This window comes from Grammomys surdaster, unplaced genomic scaffold, assembly GCF_004785775.1.
Source record: "Grammomys surdaster isolate TR1022 unplaced genomic scaffold, NIH_TR_1.0 98, whole genome shotgun sequence".
NCBI lineage: Eukaryota > Metazoa > Chordata > Mammalia > Rodentia > Muridae > Grammomys > Grammomys surdaster.
This window is the reverse complement of record NW_021604577.1, coordinates 981588-1006157: the sequence shown is the minus strand read 5'-3', so window position 1 is coordinate 1006157 and position 24570 is coordinate 981588. Positions and strand designations below refer to the sequence as shown.

At 41.3% G+C, this 24570-nt stretch overlaps 1 protein-coding gene across 1 annotated transcript; it reads left to right on the top strand.

Annotated features, from left to right (window-relative positions):
• Positions 1-7725: 7725 nt before the first annotated feature.
• On the top strand, positions 7726-11530 carry Arf6 (ADP ribosylation factor 6). The gene is made up of 2 exons (XM_028781674.1): positions 7726-7794; positions 7893-11530. The coding sequence occupies exon 2, from the start codon at positions 8341-8343 to the stop codon at positions 8866-8868; it is 528 nt and encodes a 175-aa protein (XP_028637507.1). The 5' UTR covers positions 7726-7794; positions 7893-8340; the 3' UTR covers positions 8869-11530.
• The last annotated feature ends 13040 nt before the right edge of the window (positions 11531-24570 follow it).

The following is a 24570-nucleotide window of genomic DNA, read 5'->3' as shown; positions in this document are numbered from 1 at the left end:
TTTTTATGACCACAAGGATTCACTCTTTCCTTGAGGTTGCATTTAGGTCCACTGCACTCTGTAAACAACTCTATTTGTTTGTAGAGTACACAGAAGGCACAGGCAGGCTGCAACCCACCTCAACCCCACTCCATTCAACAGTGACAAAGCTCTGATTCATTTTGTGTCACAGTTTATTCTCAACGAGGAGCATATACATACATATATACATACATACACATACAGAAGGGTACATATATAGTATATACTTATATTTTTCTGACTTATAATTTATTATGAAGACTAATATTAATGCTCTATATGTTAATACAATGGAAGTAATTTATCTCCTTTGATTTAAAGGTGTAATAGGAGAATAACAGGTGCTTATAATTTCATTTCTTGGAAAGTGGAGGCAGACTAGCTATCAAGAGTTCATCCTTAGCTACAAATGGAATTCAAGGACTGCCTAAGCTACATGCATCCATATGTCAAAAAACCAGGCAAACAGTTGGTTCATAGAGTAGATATCTGCTACTAGCTGGACAAGCTACTTCTATATAAAGTTTTTTTTTTTAAATCTAGAAAAATAATTCTGGTTTTTAAAAAAGCAAAACCAAAACCACAATAAGATGCAACTCCAGGCCCACTGTGATAGCAATAATAGAACCAAAGTTTTGGTGAGTGCATGCTGTCATGAATATAGTTGGTATTCAAGAATTGTATACTTGAAAATAATTAAAATGGCCATACTTATGTTTTGTGTTGGGAATATTTGCTTGGGGCTTTTTCCTGTTGTGTTTCATGGGTCTGTTTGTCCATCCCCCAACAACACTATGCAGCCTCAACTGTAATAGATATATAGTAATATTGACATTGGGTATTTTGTCTTTTGCACTTAAAAAAAAAAAGATTATTTAGCTAGTGTAGCACTTTAACCTTTCCATATGAGAAGTTTTCTTGTTTTTGTTTGTTTGTTCTTTGAGGGTAGGTCTTACTATGCAGGCAAAGCTAGCCCAGAGCTTATTATGTGTAGCCTGGATTGGCCTCAAACTCCCAAGTTCTGGGTTTAAAGGCATGCCCAGTCACGCTCAGCTTCCCACGTATGCTTTATAATAATCTTTTCTATATCCTAAAAAAATAATCTTGCCAGGACAGTTGAATGTAGTAGTGAAATATGCCTGTAATCCCAGTGTAAAGAAATCTGAGACAGGAGGATAAGATTGGGGGCTCTCCTGGGCTACATAAGTTCAGGCTTACCTTGGGATACATAGCAAGATCCTGTCTCAAACAAAGAAACAAGCAAACAAAAAAATGGATAGACAAACACTAAAAAAATTCTCGACAGCATTTTTATTTTGAGACAGAGTCTCATTATGCTGCCCCCGTTGCTGGCCTGGAACTCTATGTTGAGCAGGCTGGCCTTGAACTCACTCTCAAACTGAGAGTTCTCTTGAACTCTCAGTTGCTTGCCTCTGTCTCCCAACTGCTAGGTTTACAATGTGTGTCAATACATCCAGTCAGGGTTTTTTTTTTTTTTTTTTTTTTTTTTAAAGATTTATTTATTTATTATATATGAATACACTGTAGCTGTTTTCAGACACACCAGAAGAGGGCATCAGATCCCATTACAGATGGTTGTGAGCCACCATGTGGTTGCTGGGATTTGAACTCAGGACCTCTGGAAGTGCAGTCAGTGCTCTTAACCACTGAGCCATCTCTCCAGCCCAGGGTTTTGTTTTGTTTTGTTTTGAGAGAGGGTTTTATGTGCTCAGGCTGGCCTTCAAATCACTTTGTAACTAACGATGACCTTGAAATCCTGATCATCCTGTCTTCACCTCTCAAGTGCTGGGATTACAAATATGTACCAAGATGTGCCCCACTTAGGCAGTATTAGGGGTTGAACTCATAGTTTCATGAACATGTCTTCCATATTTTTGCTGAGGTGTTTTTTTTTTTTTTTGCCAAAATAGAAACAGCCCCATATTGTGCTTAGCTAAGCTGTTGTTAAATTAGTTATAGTGTAACATTTACCTAGGATTTTACAACCATCTCCACACTCATAAATCTTGGCCGCTGTGTTCAAGACTGATCTCGGAGCAGAAGCTATGGCAGGTAAACACATACTGATGGTTCAAAGGTCTGAGCAGCATCAAAGCTGCTCCTGTGTGTGTTTGTTCTTGGTACATACGCTGTGTGTGCTTACAAAGCAAAACCTCAAAAGGATATGGAGCAGAGAATCTCAGGCGTTTGTTTGGGGGTGGCATTTCCCTTCTGTCCTGAAGCTGTTCACCAGCGCCTGCCCTGAGTTTCCAAGCTCTCCTCTCAACGCCGGGAGGTCTTCGTTCCTCTTTCTTCAACCTTCTTCCTTCTTGCTCACTTTATTACCTTAGTCTCTCTTTACTTTAGTCTAAGTAAATTTAAATGAGTAAATTTGCTATTTTATCGATTCTTTGTTGAGATCTGGAGGGTTAGCTCCCCCCCCCCACTGTATAAATGGAATGCTCTTCTAACTTAGGGTTACCACTAAGTTAGGACTTCTTTGAAAAGATGACCTTTAACCTACAAGTTAGGCAGATAAAGTGCAAAATTCTATGCTAGAGGCAAGAGAGCAACAGATGGTGCTAATCTTGTGAGATACTTTAAATTATTGACTGTTTAGTACCACTGTGATATTACTAACTAGAAGCTAGTTTGCATATATATATACATATATATATATATATATGTATATATATAAATATATATATAATCACCATCAGCCAATGTCTAAAGGACAAAACAAGTAAAACCAGACTGAAAGCAGAAAACCTGGATGTTGGGAAATTTTAAGTTGAAATCTTCAGAGCATGTCCAACCTGCCTTCATCCCAGGATAGCTAAGAAGGCAAACCAATAGATTTGAAAATGTCAAAATCAGAAAGCAGTGTTATTTGAAAGACAAAGATCTCAGCCCTCGGAGCCTTGGTTTCTGCTGAATGGCAGACTCTCTGCACCAAGATGCAGCCACTAGGTTACTGTATTGGATACACATACAGACCCCACGAGTGTCATCACAAATGCAGAATGCAGAGTTGTCTTAGTACTATTAAGTTTGGGATATTCAGTAATTAACTGAATTAAAGCAGCCTGAATGACCGATTTAAAAATAACTCAAGACTATCAACATTGTAAAGTCTGTGTCAGTTTCTGCTGAATAATAGATTAGTTTTAGCTTAAGATTATTCTTTTGATATTAAAAAGTCAAATTTATTTTTCTTTCTCCTAAGACAAGGTTTCTCTATGTATCCCTGGCTGTCCTGGAACTCACTCTTTAGACCAGGCTGGCCTTGAACTCACAGAGATCCACCTGCCTCTGCCTCCTGAGTGCTGGGATTAAAGGCATGTGCCACCATTGCTGGGCTCAAAAAAAAAAAAAAGTGAAATTTCTGATTAAGACAGGATTTCACTACGTGTAGCTTTGGCTGGTCTGGAATTCACTATGTAGGTCAAGCTGGCCTTGAACTCACGGAGGTTCCTCTGACTGCCCTTTGGAGTGCTGAGAGCAAAGGCATGCACATCCAGCTAAACTTGGAAGGTTCTGGAACCTTGAACCTCTCAAATTTCAAACCCTGGCACACCACACTGATTAGTTAATTGGTTGAGCACAGCTTACTCGCACAAATCCTATGGAACACTAAGGCAGGGGAGTGGATTTATTTGTTCATCTTCATCTTTCCTTACTCTTAATTTGGGAATAAGTCCAAATAGGAGAGGTTAAATTGTTGTTGTATATCAACATGAGTTTCAACCACAGTCTGCTACTTTTTACCCATAATCCATGTCCCAAGATCCATGTCATGGAAGTTAGCCAGTTTTTGCCCTGAATATCTTCAGGGACTAGCTTAAATTTTCTAAATAAAACTGTCATTCTGTAGATCCTCAAGGCTCACTTCAAACATAGGACTCTTGAGGCCATCGGATACAGTTTTGGTTCTTTGAGTCTCTTGTGACCGTCATTTTCCCCATGTTTTTAATACTAGCTGGAGCTTTCACATCACACCCGTCTTTCTTAGAAAATGGATCCACCTTTCACCACACGCTAGTTCTTGTTGACTGCCATGGTACTCCTTAGAGAGCCAAAGGGGTGGCTGTACATTGTTATTGTCCAGTTTTCTGTTGAGTCTGTGTTTGTTGCTTTCGTTTTCATTAAAACGCCTTCTGAGTTGGTGCTCCACGAAGCTGTTGCACTAAGGCAGGGGATGGCAAATCGGACACCTGTTTGGGTGAACTTCCCTACCTCAGTTTCCCTAGTGCTGGGATTATAGGCATCTAGTCTCCAAGCTTTCTTTACTTTGTTTTGGAGCCTTCTTCTGCTTAAAACAAATGAGTAAAACAGAGTACCAGCTGAGAAATATATTTTGTTTCATAAACACAAATATTAGGAGAAGGAAGCAGAAGGATTGCTATAAATTCAAGGCCGGCCTGGACAACTGTGGAGATTGTATAGATCAGCATATTCTGCTAGTCCACCACATTCTATCACAGTTTAGGGCTCAGGGTTCAATCCCCAGTTATGCAAGAATAAAAATGTCAACAAGAGTAACAAAATGTATACATACAAATGTTAGTTTGTTCATAAAATATTTCACTGAATGGAAATATATTCAAAATCAAAAAGTATTTGATTTTTTTTTCCTGACACAGAGTCATACAATGTAGCTCTGGCTGGAATTCTTTTATCTGGACCAAGCTGGCCTTGAACTCACATAGATCTGTCTCCTCTGCCTCCGTGGTGTGATTAAAGGGATGGGCCACCATGTCTGGATGAATTTTTTATTTTCTTATTTTTTGAGATTGGCTTTAAACTTGCAGTAATTCTCCTGCCTCACCCTCCCAAGTACTGAATTGCAAGTGTTAGTCACTGGCTCCTGGCTTTAAATTTTACTCGAAAATTGTTTCCAATATTCCAGGCATGGAAGAACAAGTACCACTTCATCTCACTCTTGTAATATGAAGAGTTGACTTCATAGAGATGAAGAGTAGAATGGTCATCGCCAGCAACTACAGAACGTAGGAGGGGTTTGGGTGGGAAAGCTACTACTGATGCTTTATTAAATGGGCCTGACCCACCTATCAAACTGCCTTCTGAATAAATGTTTGCACATAGTCGGGTGCTGCTGTCAGCACTGGGTGGCAGTGACTGCGGAGCTTCGTGATGGCTGTTGAGTGCCAAGCCATAAACAGCACACCTGTATTACCTCTTCCAAGGCTCAGGGAAAATCATGGAAGAATATAAGGGCCTGGGGAGGGAGGGGGAGAGACAGGGAGTGGGGAGGGGGAGCCAGAGAGGGAGAGAGAGGGGTGTAACATGGACTTCCAGGCACTCCTGAACTCACAGCAGCCATGATTACCTACATGAGATTGGACCTGTGATTTCCTTGTCATGGAAGTGGGGAGGAGTTCACGTGTCTCTCCTCTCCCCATTTTATAAGCAGCTAACAGCTGACGGGGGGGGGGGGGGGGGGGCCGGACGGGGAGGTGTGCTGTGAGTGGTGGAGCCACTGGTGAGGCGTAGCCATGTTTCTGTGAACAGCACTAATGAAATCACTGTGTCACAAAAATTTAAGAGGAAAAAAAAAAAAGGCGTGAAAGTAGAAGGGGGCCTAGTTGAAAAGAAAGTCAGTGAAAAGGGATTAAGAGAAGGTAACAGAGGGTGAGTATAACTGAAAAAGACTGTGTACACATTTGAAAAGGTCAAAATGAAACGGATTGTTATGTACAATTAATACAAAAGTCAAATAAAAATTATTCCCCAGAAGGAGTCAAGAAAATAAAATGTTTCATCTGTGCATGGTTTAATAGTTGGCTAAATTATTACCATTTGTGTTTTGAATATCTTTTTTTTTTTTGGACAGGATCTTACTATGTAACCTTGACTTGGCCTGGAACTCGATATGTAGAGCGGGTTGGCCTCAAACTCAGAGACATCCATCAGTCTCTGCCTCCCCAGTGCTGGGGTTAAAGGCATACACCACCTTAAATGTTTCTAAATTACATTTTGCTTTGTGTGTGTGTGTGTGTGTGTGTGTCTATCCCACTGTGTGCTAGTGGAGTTCAGAGGACAACTTGTAGGAGTAAGGTCTCCTTCCTCCATGTGGGTCTCAAGGATTGAATTTAAGTCAGGGTGGGTGGCAAGTGCTTTAATCACTGAGCTATATCAACCAGCTCCCCCAAATGACCTATTTTTAAAAAGAAGCATGATATACATAATTCTTACTATTAGCGACTACTTTCTGACCATTATTTGTTTTGTATTATAATTATTCTTTAATCATTTATTATTGGGGCTGGAGAGATGGCTTAGTGGATAAAAGGCACTTGTTTTGTAAGCATAAGTACCAGAGTTCGGATCTTCAGTCAGCACCCAAGTAAAAAGCCTGCTGTGGTTTCAAGTACCTGTTGCTCCATTGGGTCACACCTGTAATACCCCACCCCTTGTCCTGGGAGGTGGAGGGTGGAGAATAAGTGACTGACAGGCCAATACTTGTTAAATAGAGTGACACACACACACACACTCTAACCTAGACTGACCTAGAATTTAAGGTGACCTTCGACCCTCTGCCTCAGGCTCGTCAGTTCTGGGATAGGAGTGAGCCATCATGTCTGGGTGATGACTTCAATTTTTTTAATTATAAAATAATAACAGTATATTATCATATTCTATTGTAACAATTTCTTTGAACTTTCCAGTTTTTTTCTCCCTGTGTCTTTTTTTTTTTGCCCTTATTTTTATTTAAAATTTCACCTTAACCGCAACACTATCCATTTAATACAAAAAAAGGTTTACTGGGCCAGCAAGATGGCTTAGTAGGTAAAAGTGCTGGCCGCCAAGCTTGATGATTTGTGTTTGATACTTGGGACCTACATGAAAGGGAGAACTGGCTCTGGCAAGTTGTCCACTGACCTCTCTCTGTGCATACGCACATTAATTAAAAAAAAAAGTATTTGAAAATAAAAACAAAACCCGAATAGTTTCCTTATTGTGCGTGGAGATCAGAAGTCAATTTAAGGGAGTTGGTTCTCTCCTTTCTGGGGAATGAAGGCGGGTCCGCCCTCTCGGTGGCAGGCTTTACCCACATAGCTATCTCCTCGGCCCTGATAGTCTATTTCCTAAGAAATGCGGGCGGTTCAGACGAGACTTACAAAGAGAACGAGTTAAAAACTTTCAAAGGCAGGGCTTGGGGCAAACCCAACACGAGTGAAAAAGTGCGGGCTACTTTGGCGGATTCTATGGAACACTGGCCTCCCACGTGTCTTTCAGGAAACTGAAGGAAGTCGGGAGGCGACGGGGTAAAAAAAGAGACCCGGGTGCCGAAGGCTGGGGCGAGCGGGAGGGACTTCGCACAGAGGGTCGGAGAGCAAGCCTGGGGAAGCGTGGGTGGGGGCGTTGGTCCCAAGGCCCGACGAAGCCCACCCTCAGTGGATCTGCTCCCCGCCTTTGAGTGGCGGAGAAGGAAAACCGCGGAGACCCCTGTAGAGCGACAGGTGGGCGCACGGCCAGCCCCACGCCAGCAGGTTCCGCGAGGCGCCTGCGTGAGCCCCCCGAGCCGCCGTAGCCCCACCCCCCGGCGCGTGGCGCCCGTGACGTTAGGCGCGCGGGCCACTCTCCTTTCAGAGGTCGCGCTCTTCCGAACGGTCGGCCGGAGGTGCGCGTGCGCAGTCGGGAGGGGAAGTGAGGCGGTTTCCTCGGCGCCTTTTCCGGCAGCGGCGGCAGCAGAGCTGGGAGGAGGAGGTGGAGGCCGGAGGGAACCCGCGCTTGGGGCGGCGGCTGGAGGTAACCTCAAGGGCCGAGCCCGAAAGGCGGGCCGCGTCGGTCTCAGCACCCTCGGAGTCCCGGCGGTAACTCCCTTCTCCCTCTCTGTGTCCCTGCAGGCAGCACCGAGTTCCCGCGAGGATCCATGACCTGACGGGGCGCGAAGCCGCGCTCTTCGTCGGGTGACCAGTCTCGGTGCCGAGCCCGGTGCTCGCGGGCCGGCGGGAGGGCCGCAGTTTGACCCGCCGCGTGCTCGGGCGGCGGAGGAGCTGTCGGCTGCGCTCGCGCGGCGCCTGCGGGGGGGGAAGGGCAGTTCCGGGCCGGCCGCGCCTCGCCTCAGCAGGGCGGCGGCTCTCCCGGCGCAGACGCAGGGCCCCGGCGGCGGGCGATGCCCGAGTGAGCGCAGGCCGGGCTCCCCCTTCCCCTAGCAGGCAGCTTCGCGCAGGCCGCAGGGCGTCCTCGCGGCGGGGCGGCTACGTTTCGGGCTCGCGGCGGCGGCGGCGGCTTTGTAGGCTTGAGGGGGACCCGGGACACCTGAATGCCCCCGGCCCCGGCTCTTCCGACGCGATGGGGAAGGTGCTATCCAAGATCTTCGGGAACAAGGAAATGCGGATCCTCATGCTGGGCCTGGACGCAGCCGGCAAGACAACGATCCTGTACAAGTTGAAGCTGGGCCAGTCTGTGACCACCATTCCCACCGTGGGTTTCAACGTGGAGACGGTGACTTACAAAAACGTCAAGTTCAACGTGTGGGATGTGGGCGGCCAGGACAAGATCCGGCCGCTCTGGCGGCATTACTACACCGGGACCCAGGGTCTGATCTTCGTGGTAGACTGCGCCGACCGCGACCGCATCGACGAGGCCCGCCAGGAGCTGCACCGCATTATCAATGACCGGGAGATGAGGGACGCCATAATCCTCATCTTCGCCAACAAGCAGGACCTGCCTGATGCCATGAAACCCCATGAGATCCAGGAGAAACTGGGCCTGACCCGGATTCGGGACAGGAACTGGTATGTGCAGCCCTCCTGTGCCACCTCCGGGGACGGACTCTATGAGGGGCTCACATGGTTAACCTCTAACTACAAATCCTAATGAGTGTCCTCCACCCATCCCCCGGAAGGAGAGAAATCAAAAACCCATTCATAGGATTATCGCCACCACCATCACCTCTTTGAATTGCCACTCTCTTTTTTGAATCTGAACTCTGGAGTTACTGTTCTACAGTTTAGTGGGGTTGGGGGTTTTCTTTGTTTTGTTTTCTTTTCTTTTGGCTTTGCATTAGGATGCTCTGATCAGACATTTGACACGAATACAGTGCTAGATGCTCTTGTGACTTCCAGCAAATGGGGTGGGGTAATAGCAACTCTTGGTAAAGTCCTTTATAATAATGGTTTGATTTTTTTATTTCAAGAGAATCTCCTCCCTGCCCCCATGTATGCTTTTTTCCTTTTTGCCCAGTTTCTTATCACTTGCTGTAGATGGCTTATTTTGCATTCATGCAGACTATGTTCCAAGTCTGTTTCATCTAGTAAACTGAAAATTATTGCTTAATCAAACTGCCGTTTGTCTTTTATATTTAAGGCCTTCCCCCCCTTCCTTGTTAGCTCTAACTTTAGCAGTTTCAAATGTGACCTTTTATAGCCAAGACCAGTATGGTGAACTAAGCCCACAGTGGCAAAATAATGAGTAATACCAGTGTAATGTTCCAGTTGCACATCAGTGTGTCAGACAGGTAATGTAAGGAATCCCTTGAAGTGTCAGCCATTACCGTGCATGAGTAGGAGTAAAACTCAAATTCCCTTTACCATAGCTAACTTTGCCGAATAAAACAAGCATAACCTGTAAAAGGTGCAGGTCTTTTTCACTACAAAGTTAGCAACTTTGCTGTTTCCCTCTTCTTACCTTTAAAAATACTCTTTCCAGAAAATGGAGCAATAATGGTATATACCACACACACAGATGAAATATTTGTAGATATTTTAAAGTGACTTTTGGGCAAAACTGGAATGTTACCTTGTTTCAAATGTCTTAAGACCAGTAGTTTTAAAATTACTAAACATTTACTTTGCTCACTAATAAAACATTTAAGAAGTCAAATTACATGCACCTTTAACCTAGCTGGAAAAAAAATTACACATTCCTGTTTTCACGTTACAGCAGCTGATTAGACCGAAGATATGTGACTTTTTTTAATAGATGAGTGATCTACATCTCCATTAAGACACTGGAAAAGATGTTTTATTTTAAAAAGGTATTTAGTTTTGCTTGTTTGTAGGATTTACTCATGCAGATATCCTGTTGGTTCAGTAGTATAATATCTCCTTTAAAGAAGGAAATGTGCTGAATGAATGGCGTTGATTGGATGACAAAGGGGAAGTAGGATGGAGAGAAAGAACCTACAGATGACAATGAATGTAAATTAACTTTTAAGGGTAAGCATTGTGCTCGCTGGTCATATCCAGATCTTAAGATGAGCTGCTTAGGACCAGTAACTAGATTGAGACCACTATAGTAACTTTTTGAACCAAATGTTAATGTTGATTCCGAATTGTGAAGCAGCATCTGGTTCTTCTGTAGCCTTAAGGATTAATTTAGTGATCCTCAAGGAATTAAACTTAGGGAATTTGGGAAATATAGACTGCACAGGCAGTATACTGGAAAAGGTGGAATAGTTTTGTTTATGAGGGTGTCTGAAAATTAAAATCAAGCCGGATATCATGGTAAAGTTGGACAGTATTGGTCCGTCACGTTTTGGCCATATTGTATAATGGAGCTTTTACCAAAGATGTAGGAGAAGCAGAAGGCTATTCAAAAATGAGCTGTAAGTAAAACATTTAACTTAAAGCAAATGAGAAAAGGTGCTATGTTGTCGGCTCCTATTGGTGCAGAGGGATTTTTGATTCAAGATGCAACTAAAGCCTAAAGTTCTCAGTTTCACACTCATAGAAGTATCTCTAGAAATGAGGCTGATTTACATTTAAGAACATTTTAGTTGCTTTTTAAAGTTCCCAAAGCTCCACCGTAAATGTAATTCTTAGTGTTTTAAATGATTACATTTTAAGGTACATAAATATGGTTATACAAATATCAATGCTATAGTAACATCCTGAAACAAAATAAGCACAAAGGTATAAATGCCTAAACTGGAGGAAACTTGAAACCCTCATGTTGATTCTTAAATGTAGTGTTCTAACTTGTGACAGACAGATTGGTAGACAGCCATTTTTTTTGTGTCTTAAAATAATTGGGGGCATAGTTAAAATTTTATACAAGTGATTGCTGTTACTGAATGTTGCAGGTGAGATGGGTTATTTTTAGCATATTTGAGATGTCTGAAGAGGTGGGAGGGGGAAGACACATTGGAAATTTGAAAAACCCTAAACCTTTTGGAAAGAAAGTGTAATTTTCTTTAAGACTATGAGAGGTTTATAATTGATGTAGTTAAGTTGAACCGTAACCATTGGTGATTACGAAGCGAAAATTAGAGCCTGCAGAAAAAGTTATAATGGAAGGATTAAAAAAAAAAAGATCCTAAAGATTTTGTTTAATTGCATCAATTTCTGTATTTGTGTGAATTTATAAACATGCAGTAAGTTTTGAATGAGGTTAATCTTGTCTAATATAAGTAAATGAGTCTGTAGACTGTGATCCCCTCCCCCAGCTAAAAAAAAGTGCAGTACTTGGAAATTGTTCTTTATGGTTGTAGTGTTGCTGAAGCACTAACATGAAGAAAATAAAGGAATTACACAGTGCAGTTTCTTGCTTATATTACTTGGAGTAGATAAGCGGGATGTATTGGTATCTTGGGACATGTTGTTTTCCAGGGATATATGGTAAAACTTGAATGTGAGACTTACCTGACTCTCATAATAAAAGATAAAAAAAGATTCCCCCCTTCCCCCGCCCCAAATAGTGGCTGTTTAAGGTGGTCCCTGTTTTAGTTTGACCAAGCTTTTGACAACTGAGAGTACAGTAGCAGTTGAAGATATTTAGGTCTCCCTCCCTCTTGTGAAGACAGGCAAGAGCTCCATCACACACCGGATCCCTGACCCTTTTTGCTTTGCTTTTTGAGATAGGGACCTGATAAGTTGTTCCCGTGTACTTTGAACTTGTGAACCTTGCTTCATCCTGCAGAAGTTGGGGTAACAAGCCTGTGCTGCCATCTCCACCTCCAGCTTCAGGAATCATTTGTCTTTGTTTTTTTCCCCCTATATTACAGTTTTAGCATTTTGAAAGTACAGAATTGAGTTGGGAAGGAATTGGCTTTTAGGGTTGTCTTTTTAGTTGTCTTCATCTTGAATTGTAGAGTTGGGTTTTAAATTTTTCTTTAGAGATCATAGTTGCTTGTTTGATAATAAAGGCAGAATTATAGTCATAAAAGGTAAAATTGTAGATGAATAGCTTAAAATGAATTGTAAAATATTCTTGTGAGCATTCCCTATACTAATCCATCAACTTTTTTCAAGGCTGGGTTTGTAATCACACTTGGGAGATGGAGGGATCACAAGTTTGAGGTCAGCCTGGTTTATAAGAGACGCTGTTTTAACTAACAGATAAGGCTCATATTGGTACCTAGTATATCCGAGATCAGTTTTTCAGTGCTAAGAGTAGAAAGCATTTCCAATGGTATGTAATGCTTTAAATAGAAATTGAGCCACTATAATCTGAAGTGATACTTTTTCACATCCCATTACTCATTATCTTACTCTGTGTTTGTGTGTACAGGCATGTACACACACACACACACACACACACACACATGACTTGTAGTCAGATAAGTCTTGTCTCTTACAGCTAATAATTTTTATAAAACAACATAGAGCAAAGTATTTTTCAAATCAGACTAATCACTGAGCGTATCATATTTGGCGCCTAGCTTTCAATAGAATCTAAAGTTTTGTTTGTTTAATCAAGTGGTGGACAATAGGAGAAATGATAGTATTTAGAAATAATGAAGTAGTACTGAAATAATGTGAGGAGCTATTTAAAAAAAAAAAAAGCAAAGTAACTTCTTGCTTTGCCAAACTTTAAAGCTGCCAAACTAGTTGAACTGGCAGGGAACACTTGTGGATAAGATCAAAGAAAGTAGAACTGGTCTGTAGAGAGACTTAGGAATTATAATTAAAATTTGCTTATTATCTTAGCTAAAATAATGTATGCTTCAAGAGAGACTAAGAACTAAGCTTGCTTTGTGGGATAGTGAGAAGTACTTTAACTTTTGTTACTTTTAGAGTCTTAATATGTAGTCCAGATTAGTTTAGAATTTGTAATCCTGTCTCAGACATGCCTGGCAAAAGTACTTTAACATCTATCTATCTATCTATCTATCTATCTATCTATCTATCTATCTATCTATCTATTTTGAGACCTTTGGTTGTTTTAGTGGTTTTTTTGTTTTTGTTTGTAACTTTGGCTGGCCTTGAACTCAGAGATCTGCCTCTGTTTCTGGAGTTCTAGGACTAAATGTGTGGCTCACCACTTCAGAACAAGTGTTTTAACTTTTAATACCTCCCTTTATTTAAAATAATCTCGTGGCTACTCGAAACAACTTTAAATTACCTGTTAGGTTTGTCTTTGAGCATATTTTTAAACCTGTTGGATTATTTCCCATAAAGTACACACTTCCTTTGTGGTATCTGTTATGTAATTTTGAGGGTAGATTTATTTATTGAGAGCCTAATTTTCCTGGGACTGTTTTCCTGTAGTGCAAAAAACCAAATGTCTGCTTTCATGGACTTATATGAGCTGGTGGGTAGTGGTGGCGCACACCCTTAATCCCAGCACTTGGGAGGCAGAGGCAGGTGGGTTTCTGAGTTTGAGGCCAGCCTGCTCTACAGAGTGAGTTCCAGGACAGCCAGGGCTACACAGAGAAACCCTGTCTCGAAAAACAAAAAACAAAAAACAAACAAACAAACAAACAAAAAAGTGGATGGGTAGAGAACAAAGATCAGATGGTAAGTACAAATATTGGTGATACACTGTTGCATAGTATGTTATGTAGAGAGGAGGTAAGGACAAGTTCAAAAGGCTTCAAGGTTGTGTTGGAACAAATATTTGAAGGAAGAAAATAGTGTAATTGGTACTGGAACAAAAAGATACAGTGTAAAAGCTGGACTGAGAAACTTAGAATCAAGGGCAAATCTAGTTGTGGCCTGTTTTTACAGAGATTGTGCTAAGAATAGTTCTTATGTTTTCAAAGGAGTTTTAAAGATGGTAAGAAAAATGTGCTGGGAGTATAGCTTAGTGGCCGAGTGTTCGCTTAGCATTTGCAAGGCCCTGGGTTTGATCCTTATCAGTACAGGAAAAAGTTTGTAAGAAACAGTGTGACACAGGGACAGTGTACCACCTGAAAACCCATGATACTTTCCCTCTGTCCCTTTATGAGAAATGTTGACTCCACAGCTAAAGCCAATATTATGCAAACATAAAGCATGTAGAGAAATCCAGCACTTCAAAGCCTATTGTTAGGCAAATGAGTTAAATCAAAATTTTGAGAAATGGTGGCTTATATAAGTTACCACATGTATGTACTTAATAATTCCTGAGGCTTGTTTGTGACTTCTGGGATTACAGGCTAACATGGAGTTTTTTATGGTTTTGCTTGTTGATACACTCTCACTGTGTAGCCCAGATTGACCTCAGATTCATAGTGGTCCTCTTGTCTCGGCCTCCCAAATGTTGAGAACACAAATGTACACCACCACAGCCTGTTTTCTTTACATGTGAATGTGTGAAACCAGTGGTTTCGGTTCTGTTTCTTGAGAAATTTGTGAATTGTTTTATTTAAGATATTTATTTTTATGGTGCTTAATTTTTGAACACATGGGAGCAGGGGGAGCTGTGATGGCAGGCCACCCTTTACACCTGGTGTGCCTGGTGATGACAGATGATAATATAAGCTGTTGCTAGGTCCTTGGGACCTAGTAGAGTCACCTAACATTCCTCTTGTTTGATGGTTTGTTTAATTAAAAATTAGGAACTAGGAAGTGGTGATGGTGGGGCAGGAATGAGGGTGTTGTGTTCTTTACACTACTTCCTGATGATTGAGGGTGATGTCATTTTTGGGAACCCTAAGAAAACTGGGATGCTGGTCAAGTCCTGGGAGACCTGGTTGTTTGACTGCACTTTAGGCTGTGGGACCATCTGGAGGTAAGAGTGTGCAGGCCCAGTTGAAGCAGTCAGGCTTTGAAGTAACTGCTTTGAAGTCTTGGATTTCCCTATATGCTTATAGTATTTGAATATATTTATTACAAGCAGAAGATAAGTAGGTTAGGAGAAAATTTTTTTCTTGGGTGTATTTCTTTTTTTTTTTTTTTTTTTGGTTTTTCGAGACAGGGTTTCTCTGTGTAGTCCTGGCTGTCCTGGAACTCACTCTGTAGACCAGGCTGGCCTCGAACTCAGAAATCCACCTGCCTCTGCCTCCCAAGTGCTGGGATTAAAGGCGTGTGCCACCACCGCCCGGCATTATGAGTCTCTTCAAGAGGAAAAGTTTTATTGGCATGGCAACTAATATATTTGGTTTCTCCTGTATTACCCTGTTCCATACAAACTAGGAAAAATAGTTGACATCATATGTGGATTTCTCTTGCCTGTAAAGTTGTTCTATACTAATATAACAGAATGTGGGGACTAAAGAATTATACTTAGAGAAATTATGGAAGTAAGATGTTTTTAGTTTTGTTTTTCAGACAGGGTCTCACATCGTTTTGCCTAGGCTGGCCTTGACCACAATAATCCTCCTGCCTTAAAGTCCCAGAGTTACAGATATAAACTACCATACCTGGCTGAAAGCAGCATCTATGAAGGACATTTACAAATGGGCACGTAGTGTTTTAAGTCACATTTTCAAAATTATATGTACATATGTACATGTTCTCAGGGGCACACAAGCGCCCAGGCCTATGTCTCAGGGAACAACTTGTGTGAGTCGGTTTTCCCCCCTTCCACCATGTGGGACCCAAGGATAAAAAAAACTAGCACTCAGGATGCGGAGGCAGAGGATCTCTGAGTTCTAGGCCACTGTGGTCTATAGAATGATTTTTAGGACAGCCAAGACTACACAGAGAAACCCTGTCTCATCAAACAAGAAACAAGAAACAAGAAATCAAATAAAACAAAAAAACCCAAAACTCAGGTCCTTGGTTTGGTGACATGGACCTTTATTATAGCTATTTTCTGGCCTCCATAGGTGAACTAAAAGTGAAAACATGTGACTTACAGACTATGTGAAAATGAGTAAGTTTTCTATTACAGCTGAGACTGTACGTGAGAGGAAAATAAAGTCAATTCTTTAAAATTATAATGGCCAGGATTTGGGTCTTTAAAGTTTATTACATGATAAGTCCGCTAGGGATACAACTCACTAGCAGGGTTCTTGCCTAGCATGGGTCAGCCCCTGGGTTTGATCCCCAGCATTGAGAAAAAGCTTATGAATAAGTTCTTTGTTGTAGTCGGACCTAAAGGGATCACGATCAAGAAACATTCTAACTCTTAGAGCATTGCTGAGTGTCTGCCACATGTATGACACTGTTCTAAGCATGTTCAGCATCCTCCCGACAGCCCTGGGAGACAAGGCTCCGACTTTATAGTTGAAGAAACTATAAAACAGGCATAAAGAGGTTCATGGTAATAACAAGCAGGGCTGAGACTCAGATTAAGGTAGTGTGTCCCTTACCATGAGTGTTATTAGATGACACAGTGGTTATTAATTTTCTTAATATTTTTAGTATTTAAAAAATTGCTTGCTTTGAACAGTTTCTCTTAATTTTCTAATTGGTCATTTCGAGTCCCTGTAGACTGATATTAGAATCAATTTAGAGACTTCTGTAAAAATGCTGATCCCCTTTTTGTGGCTCATATACTGTAACCCCATCATTTAGGAGCCTAAGCTAGGATTGTTGCTACTTCCAATGCAACTTGGGCTAAAGACTCAGTTTCATGAAGCAAATAAGACTACCGGGGAGCCAGCATGGTGATGCATGCATGCCTTTAAGCCCAGCACTCGGGAGGCAGAGGCAGAGGCAGGTGGATCTCTGAGTTCCAGTCTAGTCTGGTCTACAGATCAAGTTCAGGTCAGCTAGGTCTGCACAAAAGAAGCCTGTCTGGAAAAAAACCAAACAACAAAAGATAAAGATGCTAGTAGGCTAGTTCAGTGGGTAAATGTGCTTGCCCCCAAACTGTGAAGTTAGACCTCAGGACCCACATGGTGAAAGGGGAGTCTGATTTGGGTACTGAAGATTTTGTATAAATGAAACAATGAATCAAGACAACTCAGTGGTAGAATCCTTACCATTCATTCATAAAGACCTGGGCTCTATCCCTAGCACCAGGAAATGAATGAATAACAACAACAAAATTATCTCACTAACAGTTATTTTATACAAAAAAATCTTCATAATCCATACCTGTATTATTTTACATTTAAAACAAGTCTCAATATGAACTAGCTACATTCCTCCAGTACAGAAACCTGAAGTAGTTAGTGAACAGTTTCTCTTAATTTTCTAATTGGTCATTTTAAGGACAGTTAGTACCTTAAGGTGATTATCTTTTGGACCTGAGAGATGGACCAGTGGTTAAGGAACATGTACTTCTGGAGGATGTGGGTTTGGTTCCTTGCACCCATATTGAGTAGCTTAAACACCCATATTGTGTGACTTATACACCCATATTGAGTGGCTTACACACCCATATTGAGTGGTTTACACACCCATATTGAGTGGTTTACACGCCTGTATTGTGTGGTCTGTGACTAACTCCAGCTCCAGGGCATCCCACACTTCTGGACTCCATGGGCTCCTGCACTCACATGTACTTACATACAGAAGAGTCACACACATGTATGAAAACATTTTTTTTTGTTGTTTTTTTTCGAGACAGGGTTTCTCTGTATAGCCCTGGCTGTCCTGGAACTCACTCTGTAGACCAGGCTGGCCTCGAACTCAGAAATCCGCCTGCCTCTGCCTCCCAAGTGCTGGGATTAAAGGCGTGCGCCACCACTGCCCGGCACAAAAACATTTTAAAATAGTCTTTTTTTTTTTTTAAAAAAAAGGTGATTGTTTTTTTCTAATTCCACCCTTAAACCTTTATAAGGATGAACATATTCAAGTTGAGAAAATTTAGGTGTGATGAATTTTGAACAGCACAGATTATGGCCTGTGAAATAAAATAGGTCCACTGCTTGTTTTTTTTGTTGTTGTTGTTTTTTATTGTTGTTTTTAAATAAGAATTTATCAAAACATACCTGCAGGCATTCATTTGTATATTATATGTGGCTCCTTTACATTTTTGCATTACATTTTATTTTGTGTATATGTGTCCAGAGCACATAGAAGGTCAAAGAACAACTCTTGGAAGTAAGTTCTCTCCTTCCACCTTGTGGGTCCCAGAAACCAAACTTAGTACATCATCAGGCTTGGCACAAGCACTTTGCCACTGAGCCATCTCACCAGTCCCAGAGGAACCATTTAGAATTGATACTGGAGTCACTAGGACTTTCCTCAACCATTTCTTTAATGACATAGTAAGAAACAGTGAAAGAGAAGGCAGTGAGCTACTAACAGAGATGTCCCCAAAATTGAGGATGACAGGGTGTTAAGGTGGTGACTAGAGGACATATGGGTGAGAGTCATTGAGACACCTTAATGTGTCCTTCAATTCTCAAGCCATCTTTCCTCATAATTATTGTGGGGATTGGCATTTGGGGTTGAGTAGGCGAGGATCATGAGTTCCTCGAAAGTAGTTTCCATGAGGTATGGGGAAATTGGAAGAAGGATGCTGCCTTCGTTCCTTGTCCTTTTCCTTTGTTTTCTGTTTTTGCATTTTCATCATTTAGGTCTCCTGAAGATGTTTATGGTGGCTACACCTAAGTGATTCTAGTCCCACAACAATTATGCATGCAAACAATGATATATCTTCTCAAAAATGTACAAAATAGGCCTGTCCTGGTGGCTGGCATATACCTTTAATTTCAGTGCTCAGGAGGCAGAGGCAGAAGGATCTCTGTGAGTTCAAGGCCAACCTGGTCTTACAAAACAAGTTTCAGGACAGCCAGGGCTGTTATACAGATAAATCCTGTCTTTGAATCAACCAACCAAACAAACAAAAAATAAGTTACAGGCTAGTAGCCTGAGACTAACATTGCAAATCATACAGTAAGTACTAGTTAACACTAGATTCCTATTTTCTTTAATACTTTTCATTCACATAGTCTCGGAGTGAAATATCAAAGTTAATCATGCTGATTAACCTAATATCTTAACTAATATAAAACTGCCAATTAAAATTTTTTTCTATGTGTGTGTGTGTGTCATACACTTGTAGCCCTGGCTTGCCTGGAACTAGATATGTTGACTAGGTTGGCCTGGAACTCACAGAAACTCTCCTGCCTCTGCCTCTGCCATAGAACAGTGGGATTAAACTTGTGTGCCACCACATTCACCCTTCTTTCCCTTTTACATTTTATATGAAGCTTCTTTATTTAGAAAAAAAGTTCAGCAGTTAATTTATTTTACATGTATGAATGTACTGCCTCTATGTATATAGGAGTACCAAATGTGTGTCTGGTGCACAAAGAAGTCAGAAGAGAGTGTCTGAGGATTTAGAAATGGAGTTACAGGTAGCAGTGAGCTGCCATGTGGGTGCTGAGAATTGAATCACCGAGCCATCTCTTCAACCTCTTTGCAAAGCTTCTCAAGATATGCAAACTGAGGTGTAATCCTTTGTTAGCCTCAGTTCTGAACTGTAGAATATTCCAGTCTGTATACAGGATCAGAATATGGAGCATATAGTTAAATGATAGTAGAGTAATTACCATGTGTTTGTCAGTATGCGGTGGACTTTAAGTATAACATTCAGGATACGCCAGCAAAGGAGGAGGTATTATCTCCTGTTTTCGAGATAAGAGACTTACTTCACAAAAATTTAAGCCATTTGTCCCTGATAACACAGCTTAAGGGACAGAGTCTAAGTCTTGTTAACTACAAAGCAGAAGACTTTAAAAGAGGAGACTTCTCACAAACTGTAGGTATGTATATGGTTTTAAATATTAAATCTAGTAAGATAGCATGGCTGTAATGCATCAGATCTGTCAGCCCACACCATCAGCAGTGTGAGCTGCTGAAGACAACATTTTGGAAAGGCAGGGACTTAGTTGAAGTATATGAGGGAGACTCTTCCCTCCAACAACAGGGAGTTGGCAATGTCAAGTAACTAGCGGACATTACATGTCAGGTAGACCCCAGAGCCTGGCTGAAGAGAAAGGGTTGAGGGTGGGGTCTGGTGAGGGGCAAGAGAACAAACTGTTGCTCTTTCCTCTCCAGCCTTGTGAGAGCAAGTAGCTCTCACAAGTCACCCCCATGGACCTTGCTTCTTTATATCATCGATCAAGAGACTTGTTTGTTTGCATGGCAAGTTGCTTTTGTAAAAAGAATATTTTCTATTTATTAATTTCATACCTGTATGTAATGTATCTTGATCATATCAAACCCAAATTTCCCCTATTCCTCCTACACTCCTCTAAGACTTCCTCCACCTCATGTCCATTTCTTCATTTATTTTTATTATTATTATTTTATTATTATTATTAGTAGTAGTAGTAGTAGTATTTTGTTTTTTCAAGACAGGTAATTTCTGTGTAACAGCCCTGGTTGTCCTGGAACTTGCTTTGTAGACCAGGCTGGCCTCAAACTCACAGAGATCTGCCTGTTTCTGCCTCCTGACTGTTAGGGATAAAAGGTATGTACCACAATGCCAGGCTTCTTTTCTTCTTTTAAATAACATACTGAGTCCAATTAGTGATGCCTGCATGTTCATGGATGCAGACCATGAATCCGGGCATGGGGCAATCTACTGATGGCCATACCCCCAAAAGAAAAATGACTCCTCCTCCCCCCCCCCCCCAGCAGCCATCAATTGTCAATAGTTCCTTAGGTAAGGGTGATCTTGTGACCTTCTCTCCTGTCCATACTGGAATGTTGACTATGTAGATTTCAAGTGGGTGTAGTACAAGTCACCAGAGCTACTGTGAGTTCACGATCGCGTGGCCACGGCAAGTCCAGAAGACAGTGTCTCCCGGCACTCCTCCTCATTTCTCTGCCTCTGGCTTTCTTTGTGCTCCAACCTACAGTGTTCTCCGAGCCTGGGAGGGAGCGTGTGATATAAATATCTGTATCTCTAGCATTTTGACCACTTGTAAGTCTCTGCATTAACTGCTGCTCACAGCAAATAAACTTCCCTGACCAAGTCTGAGAGCAGCACTAGTCTGTGGGTCTAAGCATAAATATTTCGAAGGCAGTTTGATATGCCCATTTAAGAAAACCAGCCGTAGTAGTTTCCTCTTCCTGGGCAGGCAATATAGTCTTTTGTTCAGGTTCATAATACCATTTTAAAGAGTATTTATTTATGCATATTTGTGGGTTTTAGTCAAGTGTGGGTGCGTGTATCATGTTGCCTGTGTGAAGGTCAGGACAACTTTGTGACCTTGCACCTTTTGAGGCTGTGTCCTTCTGGACCCTGCTATTGTACTGTGCATCCCGGGGTAGCTGGCCCTTTAGCTCCTAGAAGATTCTCCTATCTTTGCCTCCCATTTTCCCGAGTTCTCTCACTGCAGATGGTTGCCACTACATCTAGCTTTTGTAGAAGTTCCCAGGGTTGGAGTCCTTTGGACTTCCTTGGGCCAATATCGATTGATTTTATTCACCGAGCCATCTCTCTGGGCTCAAACTTGCTCTTTTTCAACAGCAGCCCTGGAAAATCTGATTTCAGAACCCTTAATGGCTTTGTCTTGTCTTTGCTTGGAGAAGGGCCAGATGCAATCTCTGTTGTGCATTTGGCCAGAAGTCATAGGCATGCACTGTCACTTTCCATTCTATTTGTGTTTCTCCTTTCATCGTATTTTGCACTAAGTACACTCATAAACTTATTCATAGGAAACATTTACTGTGCATAATATTTAAAGAACACATAGGGAAAAATAAAATGAAGTTCAGATTTAACTTTCAAAGGTTTATGTAGGGTAGAAGAAAACCACACTTTTTAATGAAATCATCTTTGGAGCAAGAAAAGAATTGAGTAATTTTAAGAGATGAAAAAAAAATCTTTAAAACTTTAAAATATCTTTTGGAAAAAATTCATATAATATGTTCTGAATTTGACCTAGTATAAGTCAGATTACATAACAGGACTTTAATTTCAAAAACAGTGCAAAGGCTTGTAGAAAGGCTTAGTTTACTTAGAAGATAAGTAATACAGTAATACAGAGAAACTAACTCTAAAGTATCAGAGTCCACCCTACTTTACCCTCCCGCCCCGACTTCTGAGCTAAAATCTAAGGGGAAGGGTTGACAAGTCAGCCCCAGGAAATGAGTAAGTGGCTGTGAACCATAACTTCTTTCAGAGGCTTTGACTTGAGTGCTGAGTGGTGAATTATCTGAGAAATCCTGCTTGCTATCAGTGGATTAAAAATTCATTTCTGTTTTACAAATCTTCTAATGCCAGGATTCATATATTCTGTCAAGAAATTTTACTAAAAACACAGATATTAAAAGTAGTAAATATCTATATGCTTCCTGTTGAAAAAAAATGTAGTAATTAAAAGTGTGGGTGACAGTCAGTGTCTCTGTGTATATATATATTTAGCTGTAGGTAACCCATAGTGATTCTTAATCGGTTATTCAAACAAGTTCTTTTGAGGTTAACATCTGATGACTCACTTAATACTGGTAGCTATTGACACATCATATTTCTGTTTGTTACACTGCTGGTATTCCGCCACTCCCGCCCCCCACCAGCCATATATTATTTCTTAGGGACTCTGAAATCACAACTGAAATGAACACACTGATTATGGCTTAATTTTGAAACTTAGTGAGGTGTGTGTCTGTGTGTGTGTGTGTGTGTGTGTGTGTCTGTGTCTGTGTCTGTGTGTGTATGTGTGTGTGTCTCTGAGTGTGTATATGTGTGTGTATGTGTGTTTGTGTCTGTGTCTGTGTGTGTGTATATGTGTGTGTGTTCGTATATATGTATGTATGTATGTGTGTGTGTATGTGTGTGTATGTGTGTGTCTGTGTGTGTCTGTGTGTGTGTGTATATGTCTGTGTATGTGTGTGTGTATGTGTGTGCATACTATGTATGTGTGTGTATGTGTGTGTGTGTATGTGTGTCTGTGTGTATGTGTGTGTTTTCCTGAGGGCATCTTGCTCACTAGACAGGCACTTTACTATTGAGTATATATCTAACATTTTAAAATATGAAATCCAATCAATAATCAGGTCTGTGAGTAAAGGTGGGCGTGTGTGTGTCTGTGTGTGTACCTCAAGCTAAACACCAGTATAATTGTTTGAGAACATCTCAGCCTTCTGAGGCTGACTGGATATTTTCCTTCGTGACGTTTTGCTATGTAGTTCTATTTGGTATGGTAAGAACTATGTAGCCCAGGGTAACCCTGAACTCAAAGCAATCCTCCTGCTTTAGATGTTCACCTCCTCCCCTTCCCCCACAAAAAGAATTGTAGCAACCTTATTTTCTTCACACCACACAAAACACATAACCACCAGTTCTTTAACTAAATGGACGAAGGGTCAAGGTGGAGCCTGAAAAACCCCGAAGATTTAAATGCGTTTGTTCAGTCGTTTGAGTCTCTCCAGTGTGGAGTTGCTATGGTGAGGTTCCTGTCAACATCAATCGGTGCTAGGAATCGAATGTGGCTCCTCTGCAAGAGCAACTAGTGCTCTTAACCACTGAGCCATCTCTCCAGCTCCTCTCGGGTGTGTATGTGTGTGTATGTGCGAGTGTGAGCACGCAAATGCCACAAGCGCTCATCTCCACAGTGTGTGTGGAGATCAGGACAACTTTCAGGAGTCTAACCACTCCCACCATGACTTCTGGGGACTGAACTCAGGTTCTCAGGCTTGCCCAGCAGGCACCGCCTGAGTCATCTCATAGCTGCTATATCCAACACTGAGATACAGAAGAAAACAGCAAGTGTCATTATGGCCAGCAAGAACTTTTTAAAAATCCTTGGAGGTCTTGTAGGGCGAATCTAATGTATTTGAGAAACTTTTTGAAAAAAAAAAAAAAAAGATTACCATTGTTGCATTTAATAATTGGCAATCAGAACATAAAAATGAGACCAGTGGATATTCTTGATCATTTTATTTATTTATTTATTTATTTATTTATTTATTGAGACAGAGTCTTGCTATGTATAAGCTGGCCCGGAATTTTTTGTTTGTTTGTTGTTCCTGTTGTTTTAGGTCTTATCTTGAACTAAGGAAGCTGTTTTCTCCTCCGTACTGAGATCATAGGTTTGTACCATCACACTCAGCTTTAAAAATATTTACTTATTTTTACAATATTTACTTGTGTAAAGACAAGGTCTCCCTGTAGCCCAGGCTGACCTCGAATTCACTAACATAGCTGAGGATGTTGATGATGCTCTGGTTCTCCTGCTTTCCATGTTTGAGTGTTGGGAGCAATAGATTTTTGCTATACACACCCAAATTATGCAGTACTAGACCTGCCTTCTGGGCAAGTACTCTATGAGCTACCTCCTCGGCCCCTAAAAAAATTAATTTATTTGAGCTTTTTTTTTTTTTTTTGAGACATGGTTTCACTGTGCAGCCTTTGCTAGCCTGGCACTCAGAGATGTCCACCTGCCTTGATATCCTGAGCACTGGAATTAAAACCATGCACCACCAAGCCCAGCTGAAGATTTAAGTATTTTTAAATCATCATCAAAACAGATTTAGCCAGGCTTGGTGGCACATGCCTTCACTCCCAGCACTCTTGAGGTAG